The 20,298-nt window shown below is 43.1% G+C and overlaps 2 protein-coding genes across 5 annotated transcripts in view; both read right to left on the reverse strand.

Moving 5' to 3' along the window:
• Positions 1 to 2,667, reverse strand: part of LOC128789593 (cytochrome c oxidase assembly protein COX16 homolog, mitochondrial) — a 47,778-nt gene extending 45,111 nt beyond the window's left edge. The window contains exon 1 of one of the 2 annotated variants that reach the window (XM_053945744.1): positions 2,516 to 2,667. Coding sequence is in view for 1 of the 2 variants with exons in the window: in XM_053945741.1 (XP_053801716.1) it covers positions 905 to 964 (60 nt within the window). In the remaining variant the exon portion in view is untranslated. Of the gene's footprint in view, positions 1 to 904; positions 990 to 2,515 lie in introns of those variants that run through there. The other variant, XM_053945741.1, reaches the window with a different exon arrangement.
• A 219-nt stretch (positions 2,668 to 2,886) lies between these two features.
• LOC128789591 (deubiquitinase DESI2-like) overlaps positions 2,887 to 20,298 on the reverse strand; it is a 78,733-nt gene continuing 61,321 nt past the window's right edge. For all 3 annotated transcript variants that reach the window (XM_053945735.1, XM_053945737.1, XM_053945736.1), the window contains one exon: positions 2,887 to 5,963. In XM_053945735.1, coding sequence (XP_053801710.1) covers positions 5,721 to 5,963 — 243 coding nt within the window. In that variant the 3' untranslated portion in view covers positions 2,887 to 5,720. The remainder of the gene's footprint in view (positions 5,964 to 20,298) is intronic.

Consider the following 20,298-nt stretch of genomic DNA (forward strand, 5'->3'; position numbering starts at 1 on the left):
ACCAGTAATATCCCTTTAAAATAATGGCCTTAAACTTTTTTTAACTCTAACAAGTGTCAATGTCCTTCTTTGGTCCATTCCATTTTTCCAAGGCATGCCGCTGAATATTTGAGGAAGATGACACTGATTTCTCTAACAGCTTTATAAAAGTGCTGGAATTATCCTTTGCTTTATTCTTTATCCACCCTGAAATTTATTTCCTTTTTGCAAACCAACTGTATAGATGGATAAGGAGTCATGAATTGCACAAACAGAAACCACACTGGCCTTGGTGCTGCTTTTGTCTTCCTTCCTGAGTTTTTATCCGTAAGTGCATCTGAGTTTTTTCATTTTCTCCATAATGAACACAGGTACTTACGACAGAGAAGTGCAACCTAATGTGCACTACCTACAGAGGTAGTGTGTGTAAGAGAGTCTTATAATTTTGTTTTAATCCTTTGACATTATTGAGCTCTCCTAAGCTCAACTATAAAAAGTTATGCCTCACTCAACACTTTGAGCACAGCTGCTAGCTATAACTTCAACTCACTTCACTCAAAATCTTTCCGCTTATTTGGATATACAAATTAACAGACCAACAGTGCCACTGCACTTCCAAATCCAATGAAACGCTAAAGAAAGACAAGAAACACACTGGTGTTTCACAGGAAGGAAAAAAAAAAATCAAACCACCAGCAAAATCCATTTTCCTCAGCTTCCAGTTAGGAATATCTTCAGGAGTATGTTTTATAACCGTACGCCTGAGCTCCGGGCAGCACACGGCTCCCGCCTTCTCCTCTCCGCCCCGCAGAGCCGCTGCCGAGGAGGGCACAGCCGAGCGCCCGCCCGCGGAGCTCCGCCCGCCGCGGCCCCCGGCACCGCCAGCGGCCTCCCCGCGCTGTGCCGCCCCCGCCGCGCCGCTCACCAGCAGGGGCACCCCGAAGGTCATCGTGCGGCCCCTCCACAGCCGCCGCAGCGTCTCCATTCCCCGCTCCCGCCCCACGGGCCCGGCGCCGCCCTCCCGCCTCCGGCCCGGCCCCGGCGCTTCCGGCGGGACGCGGCCCCGCCGCCAGAGCGGCCCCGCGCCCGGGCACGCCGGTTCCGCTGCGGCCCGGGCGGCGGGGGAGCGCCCGCGGCATCGCTGGGCATCGGCCACGGCTCAGCCCCCTTCCCTCCAAACATCTCCCCGACACTCACATCCCCCACGCACCCCCCTCACACTTTCCTTCACAGCTCGTTGATGAACACAGTTAAGCAGGCCTAGTCAGGAGCTGCATCTTTTCATTCTGTAGCCTGCTTTCCTAAGGAAAGAGGATTGCCGACCGTGATCATCTGTTTTTCTGCATTGTTATCCCCTGTCCCAACCAAAATGAACAAAAAAAAACCTTTTCAAAACAAAGTTGGCTACAACAGTGCTAGTGAACAGCCTTACGCTGATATTTAGAGCCAATAGTCCTTCATACGTGCTAGAAATTAAATGTGCTGTGCCGTCCACCCCATCACGTCTCGGCTACAGCCACACGCACAGTGTTGGAGTGCTGACCTGTTACAGACAAGAGTACCCATTCCCCAGGCATAGGCAGCAATGTTTTTACATGTTATTGTAGCCAGAGGTTCTGCCCTGTTCTGGTAGCCTGTGGCAATTGCCGAGTGGAGATAGGAGACTGTCAGGTTCTCTTTTACATACTTCTGAATCACTACACAGCCTTTTCACACACAGCAATGGCATTCCAAGTCATTGCTGATGGCATGCAGGGCAGGGACGAAGTGGAACAAGGCACCTGGTGCCTCAACTCAAAGAGTAATTTAAAAACATTTGAAAATGGAACATTGATGATCCCTTACTTTGGTTTCCTACATTAATCAAGGAAGTGGTAGAGGTACTTAATAAAGTTTTCTGGCCATGTTAATTAGATAGCACATATATACAAACTAAAATCAGAATAAAATCAAACACATACAGTAAGATAAGCTAATATTATTGCAATCCAATATCCACTTACTTGTTCTGAGAGCCCTACCAGTCTAGAGAGAAAGAAACAGAACTGAAGAATTAAAAAAAAAAACATAGCAGGAAATGACTGTTTCTTGAGTACCTCAGTAACACAAAGGCAACATGGGTCTGAATTCCAGAGATACAAACTCTCAGCTGGGAGCAGTGAGAGTAAGAGAACAGGTCCGTCAGTGTCCATCCCCATGCTGTGCTGAGCCTGGGATAAACTCATCACAGAGCACAGGCTCAGTGCTGGGAAACCAGCACACCCAGGGCCTCTGAAAGCACAAGTGTCCCTTCTAAAGAATTTGAGAAAAATAGGCCTCAAATCACAGACTTGTGAAGAGGAAGGCAACTGACCAGAAAGAAATCAGAAAGAATAATGTCATGAAATTAAGGAAGTTGCTACTATAGATAAAGACATGCTGAGAAAAGAGGTTATTACTTGTTTCTCTCCTTTTATGCCTTCCCTAGCAACAGTTTGTTTTGGATCTTTAATATTCCAGTGTTAGGCTAACCTTACCTCCAGTCTTAGTGTCCCACCTGAATACTGTTAGTCACTGCTAGAGACGTAACCCACAGCTGCTGATGCCCATTTGCAGAATTGGTGCCCTTTCATGCCAGCTTTTCAAAGGACACCAAAAGTCCTGGCTGTAAGAAGAAGGGTTAAGAGTTTGTTCCACTGCTATGGGGTGCTCTTGTTAAGATTCATATGGTGTTCTTTTGTTTTCATTGATAACTGCTGTTGGTATTTAAAATTCTCCACATGGTGTTATGCAGAGAAAGCAGCAAGAGAAAGTAAATGTGTAACTAAATACAAATATTATATAATTATGTAATAACAATTTTGTAATAATTGGAAGGATAATAAAAATGCCTAAGATAAACATGCTGTAACAGAGATGAACAGTAAATTAGCATTTTAAAATGTCTTAAAGTTTAATAATCTAAAATGCTGTTAAATTACAGAGGTAAAGCCATCATCAATATATATTTTATTTCCACAGTGTCATTTTGTTCTTTTCATTATTGGTTGATCAGTCACCTTGAACAGAGAGGGGTAGAGGGGTAGTTTTGAAGATTAGAATATATTTTGGGTTTGATTTACAGCAGAGGTTTGATTCCTCTTTGATGTGACCCATACTGTCATAAACAGATAGACAAACATAAAAGTGGGTAAACAAACATCTGGGGGTTTTATGACATTCACAGCTTGCCCCAAATGTTGTTCCAAATATTTCCAGCACATATTTATACTCCCAAGTAGGCTAAATGTGGTTTTCTTGTCCAGGTTTTCATCCAGTTAAGCATTTTTTACTTTGTGAAGTACTCTGAGAGGGTTTTCTGTGTGAAATGTGCCTCTGGAGCCCATCTCCTAGATGTATACATGATGCTTCATCTGAAGGTGCAGAGCAGAAACACAAGTGTGATGGCTGGCTGGCTTTTGTCACAGCAAAGGGAACGAGGTGTTTCTGATTGCAGTTGCCCTGGCCTAGACACATGGTCTGGGAAAGCCTTTTCTCACTTTCCCCCTGAGAAGGACCTTTAAAATTCATTGCACATAATGTGCTGCTGGCTGTTGGCAGAAACCCTGGGAACTTCAGACAAATGAAGCTTGCAATGTTGCAATGGTTTAGGCTGCAATGACCATGACTGCAGGGGAATACAGAGTGAAACAGTACATTGTGCAATATGGTTTCTGGGCATTGGCATAGAGATCATGACGGAAATCATATTAAACATCCCTGGACAAGCCATACTAATCAAGATTGGTATTGGACTGGTTACCAGGAGCTGCAGAATTGCTCACAATGCAACATTGGCTGTGGGTAGCCAAGGTTAATAAGGAACATGACTTTAGTTCAGTACAGAACTTGCAGCAGTTTGTACAGAGGATGACAATGAGAGGCGTGTTGTAAAGATTTTGTTGCCTGAACACGTATCACTTCAGGAGGCAATAGAGCAAGGCCATCCTGTGGGTTACATTTCCATCCAGTAGGTCTCTCCAGAGCCTTCTGCTTCACTAAGGGCATGCACATATAACAAACCATTAAACGTTGTCTGTGCAGACATGCTGTACATCATAGCTGAGACTTTCAGCCCTGAAAGCACACACTCCTGTATACCTGAGCTAAAGAAACAGCTGATTGGACTTTGCATCCATTTGTGACCAAAAAAAGGGAAACAACCAACATCTTAAGGGCTTGTAGTAACCTCTGGGTCCAGGGTGGAAGTCCTGACTTGGTAGTAGCTGCTGAGAACACCATTTCTAAAATGGCAACTCCCTCTCAGCACACAGCCTGTTCCTTTTTCATCCTCCTTTGTGTAGCCAAGAGAAGTTGCAAGGGAGGGAGGGGACCTGAATTTCCCCTTTCATTCTTTCCTACACCTTCTGACTAGAATTCCTAGTGAGGTAATTGAGTGGAAGAGTTAGTGTACTTGTCCTTTCCTCATTCTGTGCTTTCTCATCAGCTGTCGGAATTAGCATAAATGCATCCAAGGACCTGATTCTTGTCAGGAGCCAGCTTGGAGAGGCCAGTGAACCAGCTGTGCCCATTTTTGATTCCACTGAAATAGTGCACACAGCGGAAGGCACCATGGTGGCCCATGCATCGGAAGGGTCATTTGTGCTTTCCAGATGTGGCCCTAAGTTTCTCCCTCCACCTCCAAAAAGGGAGGAGAAAGGAACAGGTTGACATTCCTTGTGTTCATTTTTTTTTTACCTTCTTGGGTTGGCTCGAAAATAGGCCAGGGAAGGATGGCTCTGAAGCCATGTTTTATGTCTGTGACTGCAGGAGGAAAATCTGAAGGAAATACTGACCTTCCAAACAGATTCACTCTCCTCTTCCTTGTGCTCAGGAAGGCCATTTCCCCAGATACAGCCAGCAAATGTCAACTAGGAGAGAGATTCCAAGGGAATCTGGGCGGGGTGGGGGGGAAAGGAAACCAGGAACACTGCCTAGGATTAGGAAAACTGAGAGGGTTCTGTGCCAAAAAGCACCAATATGGTCAAGTCATCTCTGCATCTACTTAGTAGCTGCCTCTAATCACCACAGCCCATGCTCTTTATGACCCCAAAGAAAAGCCAGAGTAACACATTCATTTTCTAGGTTCTTTGTTATTATTTTCAAGAGCAGGACAATCATTTAAGCTCTTAAATTTGAGTACTGAAAACAGGTGGTTGTAGAACAGGAGCACCTTTCATTTGTCCTTCACATGAGTTAGAAACCTGATAATTACAAAAGGGATGGATCTGAGTGGAGTTTGTTGCTGGTCTAAGAGATGAGAAGGTTGAGTTCTGGCTCTGGTTCCTTCACTTGGTTTGGGCAGGTGATTTGTCATTGGGGAAAGGAAAACCCAGCCAAAATGGAGAAGAGACTGCTGGGCTTAAATGGGTAGAGGGAAAGATAAAAAGATAAAACATTTCCAGAGAAGGAACATCACAGTATATGCACTCTGCCCATACATATGCTCTCATGCCTGAGAGAGTCAGCAGTTCTCTGTAGATCAAGGATCATGGAGGCCCCTGGAGGAGAATACAGTTTAGTCACCACAATCCTCTGTTCTGTGTTGAGGTTCACAGTCATTTTGCCAAGCAACTGTAGTGGCAGTCCTTGGAAAAGGGACTGAAGTGGAAAGGTCTTGTCCTGTGTTGTCTGTTGAATAGAGAAACCAGTGTGTGTGAAAGGGTGTGAGAAATAAATGGAACAAGAGAGCAGGGATGTTATTTGGGGGCAAACTGGGCAGTTTAGACCCGTGTATGTCTACAGGTTCGTGATGTGCCTGAGGCAGAGGGGGCTGCAGAGGTGGAGGGGGACTCCTCATCCGTTGTGTCCCCTTGTTCCTCCTTGTGGAGGCCAAGGCTGATGTGGCTCTGCAGGGCTGCTGGGGTCAGCCATTCCTTAGGGAGGCAGCTCTGGAGGAAGGGGATGCACGAGCTGAAGTAGGCCAGGCGGTTCACCCAGCGGGGGATCTCTTTCCCACATAATATCTGTGGAGTAAACCAAAAAGGAGCATGGTTAATAGTACCAAAACAAGTGTAGAGGCAATGTCATCCCCATCTGCCTCACCACCTCAACAGGGCGAATTCCCTGTTGCTCAGAACAGAAAGGAGCATCTCCTGCAGTCAGAAACAGCAGTAACTGCCAACATCCACACAACCGCCTGACATGCACAGGGTTCCCCGTCAGCTGTAGATCTTGTCAGCATCATAACAGAGACCAGGAAAAACACTTCATGGCCCTCAATGGCTTTGGTGACTCTGTTCTCTAGGCAGTCCATGGATAAAAGAGCAGGTCTGCTAGGGCTTCTCAACCAAGACAATGACATACCTTTAGCAAGTAGCTCAAAAATCTGGGATAAATATTTAAGCTGTTGCTGGTGAGACCTTAAGGAGCCCAGAAGCTGAGTATGACTAGGTAGATGGGGAGTCCTGAGAAGCTGTTCTTGTTCCTCCCTTTTCTTCCTTGGGCTGACACAGTGGTTCAGTCCAATTACAGTATCTGGGGGTCTTTTTCCTATTCTACCATACCACCCTCTAATTTCTCCTCAGATGGAGAAAAACCAAAAAAAAAAAAAACCAAAACCAAAAAAAAAAAAAAACAGCCTAGGTTATAAGTATCTCTGTTCCAGCATAGATGCTCCTGGCACTGATTTGGATTACACTCTGCCAGCACAGATACTGTTTTCAAAGGTCATATCAAATTCAGCACAATGAAACAACTTGCTTCATACTGCAGACCCATTCTTCTGTAGCATTTAGCCACGCAGACATAGAGGTGCCAGATTTTAATAGCTGTATTTGGCTTAGACCACATAAAATATGTTTCCCTTCACATTTTACTATATCCCTCAGCAGGCACAGAAGAGACACAGGGAACTGATCAGCAGGCATGCCTCAAGAGCTTGTCTTTAGTAAATTTACTGCCTGTGTGTAGGGCCCTACACCAATATACTAGAGCCTAAAGTCTGTAGCAGGTTCAGGAGTCATAATACCTGAATTCTCCTTCCCTCCCTGTGTTGTTTCCCATGGAGCAAGAGACAGAGAGGAAACTCCACCCCACAGACCCTGTCCCACAATTTACATGAATTAGTGGTTCCAGGGTTGTCCATGCTGTACCTTTTGCCAATACTAAATTCCTCTGCTCTTCCTCCCACCCTCTTTCTGACTAAAACCACACTTAATTTAAGTACTGCAAAAACTCAAAGGGTGTTGGTCTGGAGTCCACTAAGAAGATGATTTGGTGAGAAGTCACATATTGGCAAGGTAATGTAGAGCTTAGAGGATTCAAGAAGTTTTCAGGGAGAATGGAACATTTTCTAGAGGATGGGCTGTGCTGTGTTACAGCTGTTATGGCTGACAAGCAGCTGGTCCTTCCTGCATATGGCCTGGGCAGAACACTCCAAGCTCCACTCCAACAGTCACCTTGAGCATAAGGGAATTAGCTTGCTCCAACAGTGTGGTGTTTCCAATGAGGTGTGGAGAAGGCAGCAAACCTGTGACTGTGCTAATTTGACTACAGAACTCACTTTATTTTGACACGCATTGTTTAAAAATCAATGTGTGAAATCGGAGACATTAGCATTAGGTATCAGAGAATGAGCAGAGCCATTTAGCTGCTAAAATTACTTGCAAGCATAGACTGTTCTTTACCTAATACACTCCAAGGACTTCTATTTCAGTTCTTACCAATGCTGCATTCCACTTAACCTTAGACACAGGTAAATGAATCTGTGTTTTTGAAATTTTTAATCTGGGAACACTTATTTAATTAATGATTTTTTATCTCCATCTAGGTTCCCTGATTTCCATTGCTAGAGATATTGCCTGAACCTATAAGTGGATAACCTCTCCGCATATGCTTGAGACTCATTCATAGAAAATTTGCTGATCCATTTGATTTTCTCACCAGACGTATCAGACAATTTTCACAAGAACACAGTTGAAGTTTAAGACTCTATTTGATGTGTTCTACTTGAAGTTTTACCTACACTGCAGTACTTTGACCTGAGCCAATCACAAGTTGCACAAGTTACAATTTCCCTCAGATTTTGTAGCATTCCTCTTTCTTCCTCTTAGGAACTTAGACAACATATTGCCATAGAAAATTACTCAATTTAGGCTCCTTGTGATGTATGCATGCATGTGAGTTTACTTCTCAAGCAGTTTAAAGTTTTAATTAAGACTTCCTCACAGATATTAATAGATAGAACAACTAAACCAAGGTATGATTCTTTGGAAAATTAGCTGAAACAACAGAACAGCATAAGGTAAGATGGCCTGAAATGGAAATACTCTTTTTAAGAGTTGGGCTCATTTTCTAAGCACATCCCCTAGCAACTGAAATAGCACTTCCTGATGTAGAAGCAATGCTGAGATGTTTGCCTTTTTTTTTTATAGAAGCTTCTTCACCCAGAATGAATCAATAAGGCAAGGAAGAGCCAAAAAAAGAATGAAGATGTGTGGGCATCGGGCCACCAGGGCAGTTTGTGGAGCTCAAGGATAATGATGAAGTCAAAGTGGTTTCCCTTACCTCAGTTTTGGTTGTCATGTCACCTCTTGTCAGTGTAGCCTCATTACTATTCCATGGCAGAACACAATATTCAATAGGAACAAAAGGGCAGTGGCAGGGAATGCTACCAACACTACAATCTGCTTCTGTGTTTTTCACTCCTTGACATAAAGCATATTGTGCTGGAGCATCCAGCAGTACTTAGCTAATGGAGAAATATCAAATGAACCTGGCTGCCATGGGATTAAGCCAATTGAGTTTAAATAAAACAGCACAAGCAAGACAAAGTGGGTGTTTTCCAACTGCATATGAAGTCACAGAAAAATCTACCTACTGCAGCTCTTCTGAGAAATTCTCCACTGAAAATCTCTCACTGGAATGATAAATTCATTGAATGCTGTTACCACCCATTATTTCCATCAGCAGAACCCTTTTCCACATGTTTTTAGAGTTGAAGATTTCACATGGGGTTTTTTTTGTCAAAGAAGTGGGGTTTTCTCTGTTGAAGGGGATGAACTTCTCTGTGCTATGTCATGTACTAACTCTGACAGGAGATGTAAATAAATAATAAACTGTTAAAGGTCAAAAATTGCAGCAAGCACAACTTCTGATTGCCTGAGACCAGTTCTCCGTTCAGGCACTTGGGCGAAGGCTGCATGTACTTGCAGCTTCCACTGAGGAGCACCTGCTGACAGAATGCCAAGTCTCCCATAGCTGCAGCTTCTTCTGGGGACTCTGTGTAAACTGTGAGTGACCCAGCTGGCACCTGCAGAGTCAAGTGGAAACAGCCATTCGGCTATCTGTGGCTGAGGCCAAATGGGCAGGAGAAATGAGACCTGACAGTTTAGGTGCTTTTTCTAGGCAACTGTCAAATCCACACCAGGATTTCAACTCATCAAGAAACAACTAATTTGGGATATGGAAATATCCTCCAACCATCTTAAGCTGTATCATTTTGCACTGAACAGTCACCGGTTAAAATGTACAAACTGCCCTGCACCCTCTCCCCTCCCCTAAGTGTCCTAGGAGCTACCTGTCCCTGCTGGGCAAGGCTTTAACACTTCCCTGTAAAGCTCTGTGGCAGGCAGGGGAACAGCCTAGCAGCTGGGCAACATGGGCTGAAATGCCATCCAGCAATGGAAGATGCTGAATCTCCTACCTTCTAGAAGACAATGTTACCAATGTGCTGCATTTTGAGAGGGCTTTGGTTCTATGGACATATGTTAGACATTATCTGAGATAGTCTAACAGGCTGAGCTCCTTTCAAAATATAGAGAAGAGCTGATCAGTTGCAGATCCTAAGAAAAAGCTCTCAAATGTAATAGGTTCTGTGCTGTGCTGGATGATGCAACTGAGACAATTCAAGCCATGCATAGAAGTATAGCTTAAGGCACTAAGGATATTTTTTGTAAGTGATCCCTCTCAGGGGCACCATGTAGTGCTCCAATCCATGAAAATCAAGATTAACTGAGGCAACATAACATTCCTCAAACAATACAAGCTAACTACTTCAATTCTTATCTTCAAACTGAGACTTGGAAAGTTCAGTGATGAACATCTGTTGAACCACCCACTGCCTCTTCCACTTAGCAGCCTTGCTAAAGATGAGATGGTGTCCACATGGGACATGTATCCATTTGAGCTACTGTACAGAATTCCCCTTGGTGTCTCCTTAAAGAATGCAGAGGGCTTTTATTGGCATCTGAGGAGTCTAACACACACCTCGGAGCAATTTAAGAGCAAAGGCTTTAGAACTCCAGGGGAATCCTTACAGTATTTGCATAAAATGGCTCCTACAAGGCCTACACAATACAGCATAGGTTATCCTCATCAGAATTTCAGAATAAGGCCATTAGATTCAAAACAGCATATCTGTCCAGGCAAGGCCTGCAGGCTATGCTAGAGCAGCCAAAACATATATGTAGAAAAAGAAAATGTCAATTCAATCCATGTAGTTCTTTGACACATCCAGAATAAACCAGTATCCCAATGCACAGGGACATCTTTTGCTACCTCACAAAAAATAACCTGGCAGCATAAGTGCCCAGTGCTGGCAGAGCTAAGGGAGTTTGAGTGCATCAACAAGGAACATACCTATAGCTCTGCACCCCAGTCAGCTGCTGCACATAGCGGGTACACTGATAATAAAATTTCGGAGAGAGAACGGACATAGCCACCTTCACAACACACCTGAGGGTACAGTCTCACCTTGGTGGAGTTGGCATGCTAGGATCAATTGCTTGAAACAGATTTATAGTATACTTACTGTGTAAAAATTACAGTTTCTACTCTGGGGAATTTAAGTAGCCTGTGGGAATCAACAGAATATATTAAGTGCCACTGGGCTGTAAAGCTGCCTCCAGCACGTGTTCAGCAGAGCCAGGAATGGCCTGTGACTTAAAGGAAAGGCTATAGCTGAGAAACTGTAGATGAGGATAAATGAGCTCAGCAATGAAGCTGTGTTCTGGGAGGTAGCAACCAAGTCAGGAAGGTAGCAGCCAAGTCAAAGGAATTTTAAATTATTTTAAGCAATGTTGCCTGAAATGCCCCCATTCTCCTATGCAATCCTTTTTTATTCTGCAACTCCTACAGGTCTTCTTCAGGACTGTGGGTGTTGTAAAGGAGAGGTAGCATCTGTACCATCTATCTGAGACTAGCCAGGAATGAGGAAAAAAGGAAAGCATTGAAAGGAGGAACTAATACCCATGGTCTTGCTCCCCTTGTGAAGCTAGTTGGAAGCATGTCAGTCACCTCAGTGGACATGTGGAAGAAGGGCAGAGTTGCCTTTCTGCAGCAGTCTGCATGCACAGGTGATGGGGTAGGTAGCTCTGGGTCAAATGAGACAGCTGGCTCCTAGCACCTCAGCACTCACAGCACTGTTTCAGCTCCACGGGCCAGGCCACCAGTGAAGAGACACAGTGGCTGCAGTCATGACATCTTGTTGAACCACATTCAGAGCTGAATTCTGAGTGGCATCACTGATTGGTCATGTACGAACACTGGAGCATGCCAGTGCCCTTTTGAACGTGAAGGTCTTTGTAAGGAGCACTCATAAGTACAGCCAATAGCTGCAGGGTGATAGGGTAGGTAGCAAGTGGCCTCGTAACAGATGACCATTTGGGGAAAACTGAATACAGTTGAGTCTGGGCTTGTTAATGGCATTTTAAATAAAGAATCTCCCACCAAATGAATGAACAACTGCAATCCATTCCTATGATCATGATGGCATGAAGAGGAATTGCCTTCTCCTAGCAGATGCTGTTTCAAGCCCACTGGCTGAGAACAGCTGTTGCTTAACAAGGTCATCCTTTCAAGTGCTGTGGACATGCTGAGCATGACCAGGCCAACTCATATGCATAGAGGGACAAACATTAAGAGTGTCTATTTTTCCTGCATAGCTAAGCAGAAAAATCTTGTGCTTCAGTCTCAAGCCTTGTTTCCAAACATTAGTGAGAAGCAGGTTGCTGCAGATGGAGCTACAATGAGGAGGGAGAATACAGGAACTCAGAGAAATGGAGAAGGACCTTCTGAACGACAGTGTTGGCAGGACTCCTAAGCAAAAGGTTCCAGTCTCAAAAGCCTTTCAACATATTCAAACAGTTTATTACACTCCTCACACTTTTAATTTATCATCAGGCAGTGGTCAAAAGGACAGGGGTATTTTTTGCCATCTTCATTCATGGAAAGGAGGCACTGTTCTCAGGCATTTGCACACACACAGACTCAAGGCTCCATGAGGGTGTGACTAGGAATGAACTCCGCAGACAGTGTGAACTAACTTAGCCCCAAGGTATTATGCTCATTTATAACAGATAAGGAAGCTGGGGTTTCAGTTTGGTAAGACAGATGCAAAAAGCAGATAAAATAAAATAGGTGGATAAACCCACCACATTTACACCAGCCCCAGAAAGCTCAAGATATTTTTCTTTTGTTAAATTTCCTCTTAAAATATCTTCACTTTTATGAATCACATTATAGGGAAAACCTAAAATAGCTGCAGAGGTATAAACTGCGACAAAATCAGACCTTGTTCCAAAAATTGAAATTATGTGCTGAAATTTTGCCATTTAGGGGGGTTGATTTCAGTTTCAAATTATCTGCCAACTCATATTTCTCCTGCACAAATAGGCAAATGGAGAAAGAAGATGGACTGAGAGCTGAAAAGAGCATGTAAAAAGTTATGTCAGTAGTAATTTTTGTTGGGCTATTCAGGATAGCAAGGCTAGAGAGGCTAACAGTGGGGGGGGGAAATATTTTTATAGAAGCCTTCATTCTAAGGAATTCCCAAAGACTTCATAAATTTCAACTTATATACAATCTACACCTAGAAATGTTATTTTACTGCTGCAGAGACACCACATCAGGAATACAATACAGCAATTTATTAACTGCATGCAGTCAAAACTGTGCATGCATACAGGCAGAAGCAAGATGAAAAATCACATCCATCTGAAACCATGAGTATAAATTGATGGGTGCAGGGCATCTTTAAAAATAAGCTTCTTTTAAACATATGTGGCAGCTAAAAACCAGAAAACAAACACAGCCTGTTCTCCATGGAGCTAACAACATTCAAAGGCTGCCGCAATGAAGCAAGTCTTTCCATCAGCTTCACTGAGGACTGGCTCAGGCACTAGGAAATAAAACTTTCCTAATGTTCTTTCCTGTCCTGTGGCTGTATATTTGTTTGTTTCTTCATCTTCTTCTGTCTTTTATGTCTGTTTGGAGCATTGTCTCCCCTGCCACTAACAGAATTGCACATAGGTTTTCACTCAACAAAACACCTACCTCCTCTGCAACAGAGGCAACTGAAAAGCAATTGTTGACTAAGGAAGGCATCAGCATTATTTGTCTACTTAGGATTTGCTAAAGATTGGTTTATAAAAGCTTTTGCTGCTTTTGACTGTGACTCAAATGCCACCTGAACCTCCTTTCTCTGGTGTTTAATCCTTTCTCTGTGATAGCTTTCAGGCTAAGGAGAGCTTCCTAGATTTGAATAACTTTATGATAAGAAGTCACATGTGCCTGGGGATGGACCTGAAAAGCTTTAGTTTTGAATTATTCACTGATAATTTAAAAACTGCTGTCATTTGATCCTTGATTCAGCAAACCTGCCTTATTTCAGAGAATTTGCTGAAAGTCAAGCTTCTCTGAAGAAAGCAGGATTCTGATGTAGGTTTGTTATGTGCTGTCAGTTTTGCTGTGGCTGAAAAAGGATAGGTAAATATTCAGAGAGAAAATAATATGTACTGACTACCATCTCCTGTCACTTCAGCACAGGTCCACACTCTCCACAAGTAAAATAAAATCCCTCTGTTCTACCAAAACTCCAGCCACATTGACAAAGGACAGCTGGGACAGCCACACCATCAGGGAAGTATACACCAGACATAGCTGTACAGCCAGCCACAGAGATATCTTCTGCTGCACTGCAGTTACAAGAGATGCATATTTCCTGCTATCACACTGACATGCAATGACAATGCCTCCCTCTGCTATTATCAATAGGACAGATCTCTACCATACAAAGGAAGAGGTAAAGAAGCCCTAGCACCCATCCTAGACCCAGTGATCTGCCTGCAAGCAAACTTGATTGCACCAGGACATCCCCTGCCTCTCAGGGAGATTCAGGTGTGTGGCTTTACCAAGCACTTCCATCCAGCATGCAGGTTTAATAATATCCCTACAGTGTCAACATCAATCATGGGTGTGCCAGATGCCTGCTGCAGTCCTCGGTAACCACCAGGATCCACTGTGCAGACTCCATCCGTTAATCTTCAGGGTATTTCCTGTTGGAGACCATCCTTTTAGGCTGATTTGAGAGAGCCCTGGTGACTTCAGGAGACTGGAAGCTATTTACCTCCCAGGCTGAGCATTGTAGTGCTGCAGCTCTAGGACTCTAGCTGCAAAATATTTGATTGGGACAGGATTCATAATCCCTGCCTTCTAGGATCCAGCCTCATCTAGGATGCTAAAGAATTTTCCAAGGCTGATCTCAGCCACCTCAAATGCTTATTTGTCAACAAAGAATAGACCCAGCTCACTTTGTTAATCTCCAGATGTATTTTCTAAGGCCACTTCAGCCCAAGGACAAGATCATCAGTTCTCAAAAATAATCTTCTGTTTCTAGAAGCTTCTGAAAATTCTACAACTTCAAAATGAGCTTCTAAAAGAACAAGGACAAAAATTCTAATTTAGACCTCTCTCTTCTCCTGAAACGCGTTACCTCCCTGTTTATGTAAATAATTAAAGTAGGACAGTTCCCACAGAAGAGGCTGAGGGATTCCCTACTTCAGAACATCTTGTAGTTGATATTCAGGAGAACTTTTCCTGAAATGTAGGACAAAAGGTAAATAAATCCTTAGTCCAACTTGCCCTCCTGCACCTCAGCAATATTCTCTCTTTCAGTTACTTGTGAATGAGTATGTCTCATCAGCTAGAAGTTCTGTTTGAACGCACAAAACATCCTAGCAATAGTTTTATTAAAACTATCAGATCCTTCTAAAAGGCTCTGCTTTTGAATTCCTTGTTTACTCCAAAATCCTAGTTCAACTCTAATAAAGAGTTCAAATTTTAACCATTTGTCCAGATGGCATCTTTGAGCCCTGCCCTTTAGATCCAATCATTTGGATCAAGAAATGCTGAGCAATAAGGAAACATTTACTATTTAAAGCAGTAGAGAGTACCTACTGAAAAGGATCAGTAGGTACAAAAGGAAGCTGGATAATGAGATATCAATCTGTTTTCCCAAAGAGTTTTTAATTCCTGAAATCCAAATGACCTTAAAAGGCCTTCTGAAGAATGATCAAATGTGGGCACTAACTTCACCGTTGGGGCTGATCTTTTTTAATAGGTTTATCTGGGTATAAGAGAAAGACAAGGTAATTTGGGAAGCAAATAGGGATTTTTGACAGTGCTTCATCACCCCTCAGTGATGTAGTGAGATTCTGCTTTCATAAACTCAGAGGGAATTCATACCAGACCATTCAGGTGTTTCTCAGGGTATACAGAGGGTTTTGGTCTTTTCCAGTACTTAAGATAAATTGCTCAAAAAGAGGTCATTCCTCTTTCAAGGAGATGAAGGAAAGATGTCATGCAAGAATAAAATCTTTTACTACTGCCACCCTCAGGTAAAGCTCCAGCATCAGGAATTTCTAAGGCAAATCAAACCACTGCCTCTCAATTAATTTCCTAATTATAATGAGCATCAACTTCATATATTATCAAAAGGCCCCATAAGACCCACTGACTTCATTGCTGTCCCACCACTAGTAAAGCTTTTGGGAACTAACATGGGCTGCCTTCCCCAGTGCTCAGAAGCCACACTTCTTTGATAATGATGTGCTATATGTCCTATAGCAAGGTACTGGAGGATTTCCTTAAATAGGAATAGTTGCTTGGCAGTAATCACATTAATGAAAGGAGAAGGAGTGGTTTTCCTTGAGTCATTTCACTTATCTTCCAGTTATGGTGCTGATTCAGAGGTGTTTTTCTCCCTTCCCATGGCGGTTTGTCCTTTTCTGAGAGGTGTTGTAGCAACTGTCGTCACTCTGGTAAGAACACAGCTCCACAGCTTATTTAGAAAACTGCAGAAGCATAGAAAATTGCTGGTGAGAAGTCAAATGAGTTGTCTTCTGTTTGCGAATGGGCTAAGAAGCAAAAGCTTTTTCAGAGTCTTTAAGATTCAGTGACATGTGTGATCCTTACACTCACACTGAGGAATATCACTAGACTGGAGAAGAACCTCAAAGCAGTAAACCTTCATCCTCCCTCTGATCCTCTAGTTGCTGCTATCTCCTGTGCAGAAGCTGTCCTCAGGCACTGTACACTCAGCATATGCCCACCCATCCAAAGGGCTCATATTCTTATATTCCCAAACTTGAACCCTGTCAATCAACCTTCCACCTTTACTTGTGTCTGGAAGTACAAGCTGTGCCAAGTATGCTTTTGCCTCACCCAGGAGCTGCCTTCCACAAGTCCAAATTCTGTTGTAGGCTTGCAGGGGAATCATGAGCCATGCTCTTGCACTGAAAAGAGCCTTCTGACAGGAATTTCACAATTCCCTGTGTCTGCATGCTCCTACCCTAACTCATACCCAAAAAACAGACTTGGTGATAAAGTGTATAACTGAAAGTCCTTCTTGGCACGTCACATCTTGTGGCCCGCTGCTGCAGTGACCAGTGCTTCTGCAAAGCAGTGGCAAGGATAGGACCTAAGACCTTCAGGTCCTTGCAGGTCCTTCCTGAACTTACAGTACAGGAATTTCTTTGAGTTTGGCTTTTCCCTGCCTTTATGTCTTCCTTAGAGCAATTTGCAACTTCTGTTGTTTTTCTATCTCACATCTCCATGTTCTAAAAAAATCAGGAAATTCAACAGTTCACATTACGGGAAGAACTAATTATTTTAGCCTTTTGTTTTAAAATGTTTTTCTAATTTCAAAAGCCAATATTTTTCACCATCTGGCAGAGTTTAAATAGTCTTTTTCATCAGCTAGGACAACTCATAAAGAGCATAAATATTTTGCAATTACTTGAAGGGCCCTTTGAACATATTGCTGTAGGTATACATTGGGGAAGATTGCAGGGGGTTGTTAGGAACAAAGTAACTTAAAACAGATGATAAAACAGAAGGGCTTTTTCCTAACTTGACACAGTCCTAACTGAATTCTCCACACATGCATAACTTAATCAGAATGAAACCTCACTGGAGTACTAAAGCACAGAATAGTACATAAACTCAGAACAGGATGGGAAGTTTGAGATAAGATAATGATGGCTTCACTGATTTTTCTTTGCATAAATTTTAAGCATAAGTCCTCCAAGGGATTGCCCATCCGCTTGGACAGTTTCTTCAGAGAATATGATACTACTTGATTTCGGGGACTGTCAGAATAAGCAATGTGAAAGGATTAAGCTTCTTGCAGGCAAGTTGCTAATCCCAGTTGATGGACCTCTTCATTTTAACCCAGAAACAATTTGCTGAAGAGGTTTATAAATACAGGTATCATGACATCATGTTGCAGGAATCAAGTGGCTGAGGCAACCTTGACTAGATTTTGACTGCTTGACTCAAGGGCCTCTCACATTATCACATTGACATAGATGGTGAGGGTAAACAGAGGCTGCAAAGGGGTGTAAAGTGGTGTGTATAGAGTGACCTTAAATTGGAGCTGGGCAAATGCACAGGGACTACAATAGATTTCTTTCTTATGATTATCCATCAGGAAATTATGCCCTGCTTTACGTCAGAACTTCCTTCAAAGCTAATTAAAGTGCTGTGCAGACACTTATGCTTTCTGGTAGTTCTTCGCTTCTTGAATAACCCAAAGTTGCTGGTGAAGAAGAATCCACAAGAAGAGACTCCTGATCATGCAGCATGTTCACTTACTGAGAAAGCTGCCATAAAATGGCATTAGAGATGATAAAGTCTGAACTGCTGTAGCTAAAATTGCAACTTTCTTTGTTTCCAGAGAAACTGCTTTGTGAGTAGACCAAGCCATGCCTCTTTGTTCCAGTAGCTGCTTGTTAAAAGTCCACAGGGAATTGGCAAAGCAGGGAGAGAACTAAGTCTTGAGCAAGTTAAATATGCTAGACAGTGTGCAGTAGGGAGTAAGGAAACTTCAGAGCTAAGTGACAATGAGAGAGTAACAAAGAAAGCCCCTTGCAGCTTACAAGTGATGTGGGCAGGACATTCAGAAGACTCAGAAGAGATGTGTGGATTCAGAGAGAGATTCAATGCCACAGCAGCACACAATGAGGCTGCAATTGCACTGCAAAGTGAGTTTTTTCAGAGGTAGATAGTAGATCAAAGGCATGCCCAATGGTTAAGTACAGCTTAGCTGCCTGTACTGGACTTCTGTAGTCCAGGGATTTTTCAAGGTGCATGGCCAAATGGCAGAGTAGCAGTCATAGGTCCAGACATGCCCCTGACCATCAGCAGTCAGCCTGCATGTAGCTCTTAAAGACTATTACCAGTTATCATGGGGAGATCCAAGACATCATCATATTAAATACAAATTTGACAGAAAAAAATGTTTCCCAAACAGATGTAGATGGAAGATTTCTGAATGGATGTTCTCTTTGTTGAGAAAACACAGACAAAGGAAAAGAAAACAAAAAAATCTGAAAATAAAGTGTGGTTCCTGCAGTCCTTCTGAGGATGAGGAACATGTCCTACAACTCCTGGCAATTGGATTACTGGACAGCAACTGACAGAACAAGAGGACACAGCCTCAAGTTACATCAGGGAAGGTACAGGCTGGATATTAGGAAGAAATTTTTCACCGAAAGAATAATAAAGTACTGGAATTGTCTTCCCAGGGAGGTGGTAGAATCACCATCTCTGGATGCATTTAAAAAAAGACTGGACATGGCACTTGGTGCTATAGTCTAGTTGAGGTGTTAGGGCATAGGTTGGACTTGATGATCTTAGAGGTCTCTTCCAACCTCATCATTCTGTGATTCTGTGGATACATGACTGTTTTCTCACAACATGATTCTGAAGAAGCTGATCCAGGAAGGAGGGCCAATCTTACACCTCCTTTGCTTTCTCTCTGCAGAGTTGTGACCCCAGCCAGCAGCACACAGGGCTACATTTACCCTCAGTCTATAAGACCAGATGGCATTATCCTCCCAGCCCATGGCCCTGCCACAGAGACAACCTCTGTGTGGATACTAATTAGCAAGCCCAGAGCCAGCTAAGGAAATTAGGGTGCCTGAACACAGCTCCCTAGCACAGGGCCTACAACCCTCAAGGCCTGCCAGACAGGTCTGTGTAAACACACATTAACTTAGACAGCATCACTCAGCTATAAAGCTCTGTCTCTAGTTTTGCATGCTGAAACAGAGCAATACAAGCCAAAAACCAGGTAACTAACACTGGCAGAAGAGAGAGCTGTCATTAAAATATTTCAGAGCCCTTTGTGAAGGAAAAAAATAACCCAGTGTGCAAGGAGGGGGGTACTTTGGCACAGCAGAGGGATGTGACCTGCCTGGCATTACCCAGGAGACTCAGAACAACCATCTCCTTAACTGTGCACAATGGTTTATGCCTGTAAGCAGAAAAGCCTAAAGGGCTGTTTGGGAGCAGAGCTGGGCATTCCCTCTTTCATGCTAAAAAGTATCCTCCACCCCAAGCCCTCTCTGGGTGAAAGGACATTGTGGTACCTATAGCATCACCTTTCAGATGGGCTACAACAACAGAGAGATCGAGAATTTACACACAAAATCCTTGGCACCTTTATTTTTGTGGCTGGAATGAAACCCCAGTTCCAGTGCTTCATTCTGTTGAGCAAAAATTTCTACATATTTTCTTCTAATTCTTTGAATATTTTTTCCTGTTTACTGTCTTTAACTGTCACATAACATGAGTATGCTATAATAGGTGCTAAATAGTTTTGTTGTTGTTGTTATTCTTACTCCTTTGCAGATGATAAGTCTGAAGAAAAGAGCAATACAAATACTAAAGAGACGCGTCTCAGAATTGATTTTGGGTGCAAATATAATTTCTGTTTTCTGGCCTGTGTGGTGGCACTTATCTACACAGGCTTGTGAGCCAGTCATCATGTAGTCAGCATGTTCTGTGCACTGTGAGGATGCATCTTGTAGCTCTATGTGGAAGGGACTGGAGCTCCTCAGTGGGGTGATTTTTGGTTTGTTTAGTTTTAATGGGAACTACAGGAAGAAGAGGAAAAAATGCTTAGGCTGGCAAGTAAAGAAAGCATTCAGATGTTAAGAATAGAAACTTCCAGTTCTGCTTTCAGTTCTGTCTCAATAGATTTCAAGCAGACTTCTTCCAAAAGGTCAGAAGTATCCC

This window comes from Vidua chalybeata, chromosome 6, assembly GCF_026979565.1.
Source record: "Vidua chalybeata isolate OUT-0048 chromosome 6, bVidCha1 merged haplotype, whole genome shotgun sequence".
NCBI classification, from domain to species: Eukaryota; Metazoa; Chordata; class Aves; order Passeriformes; family Viduidae; genus Vidua; species Vidua chalybeata.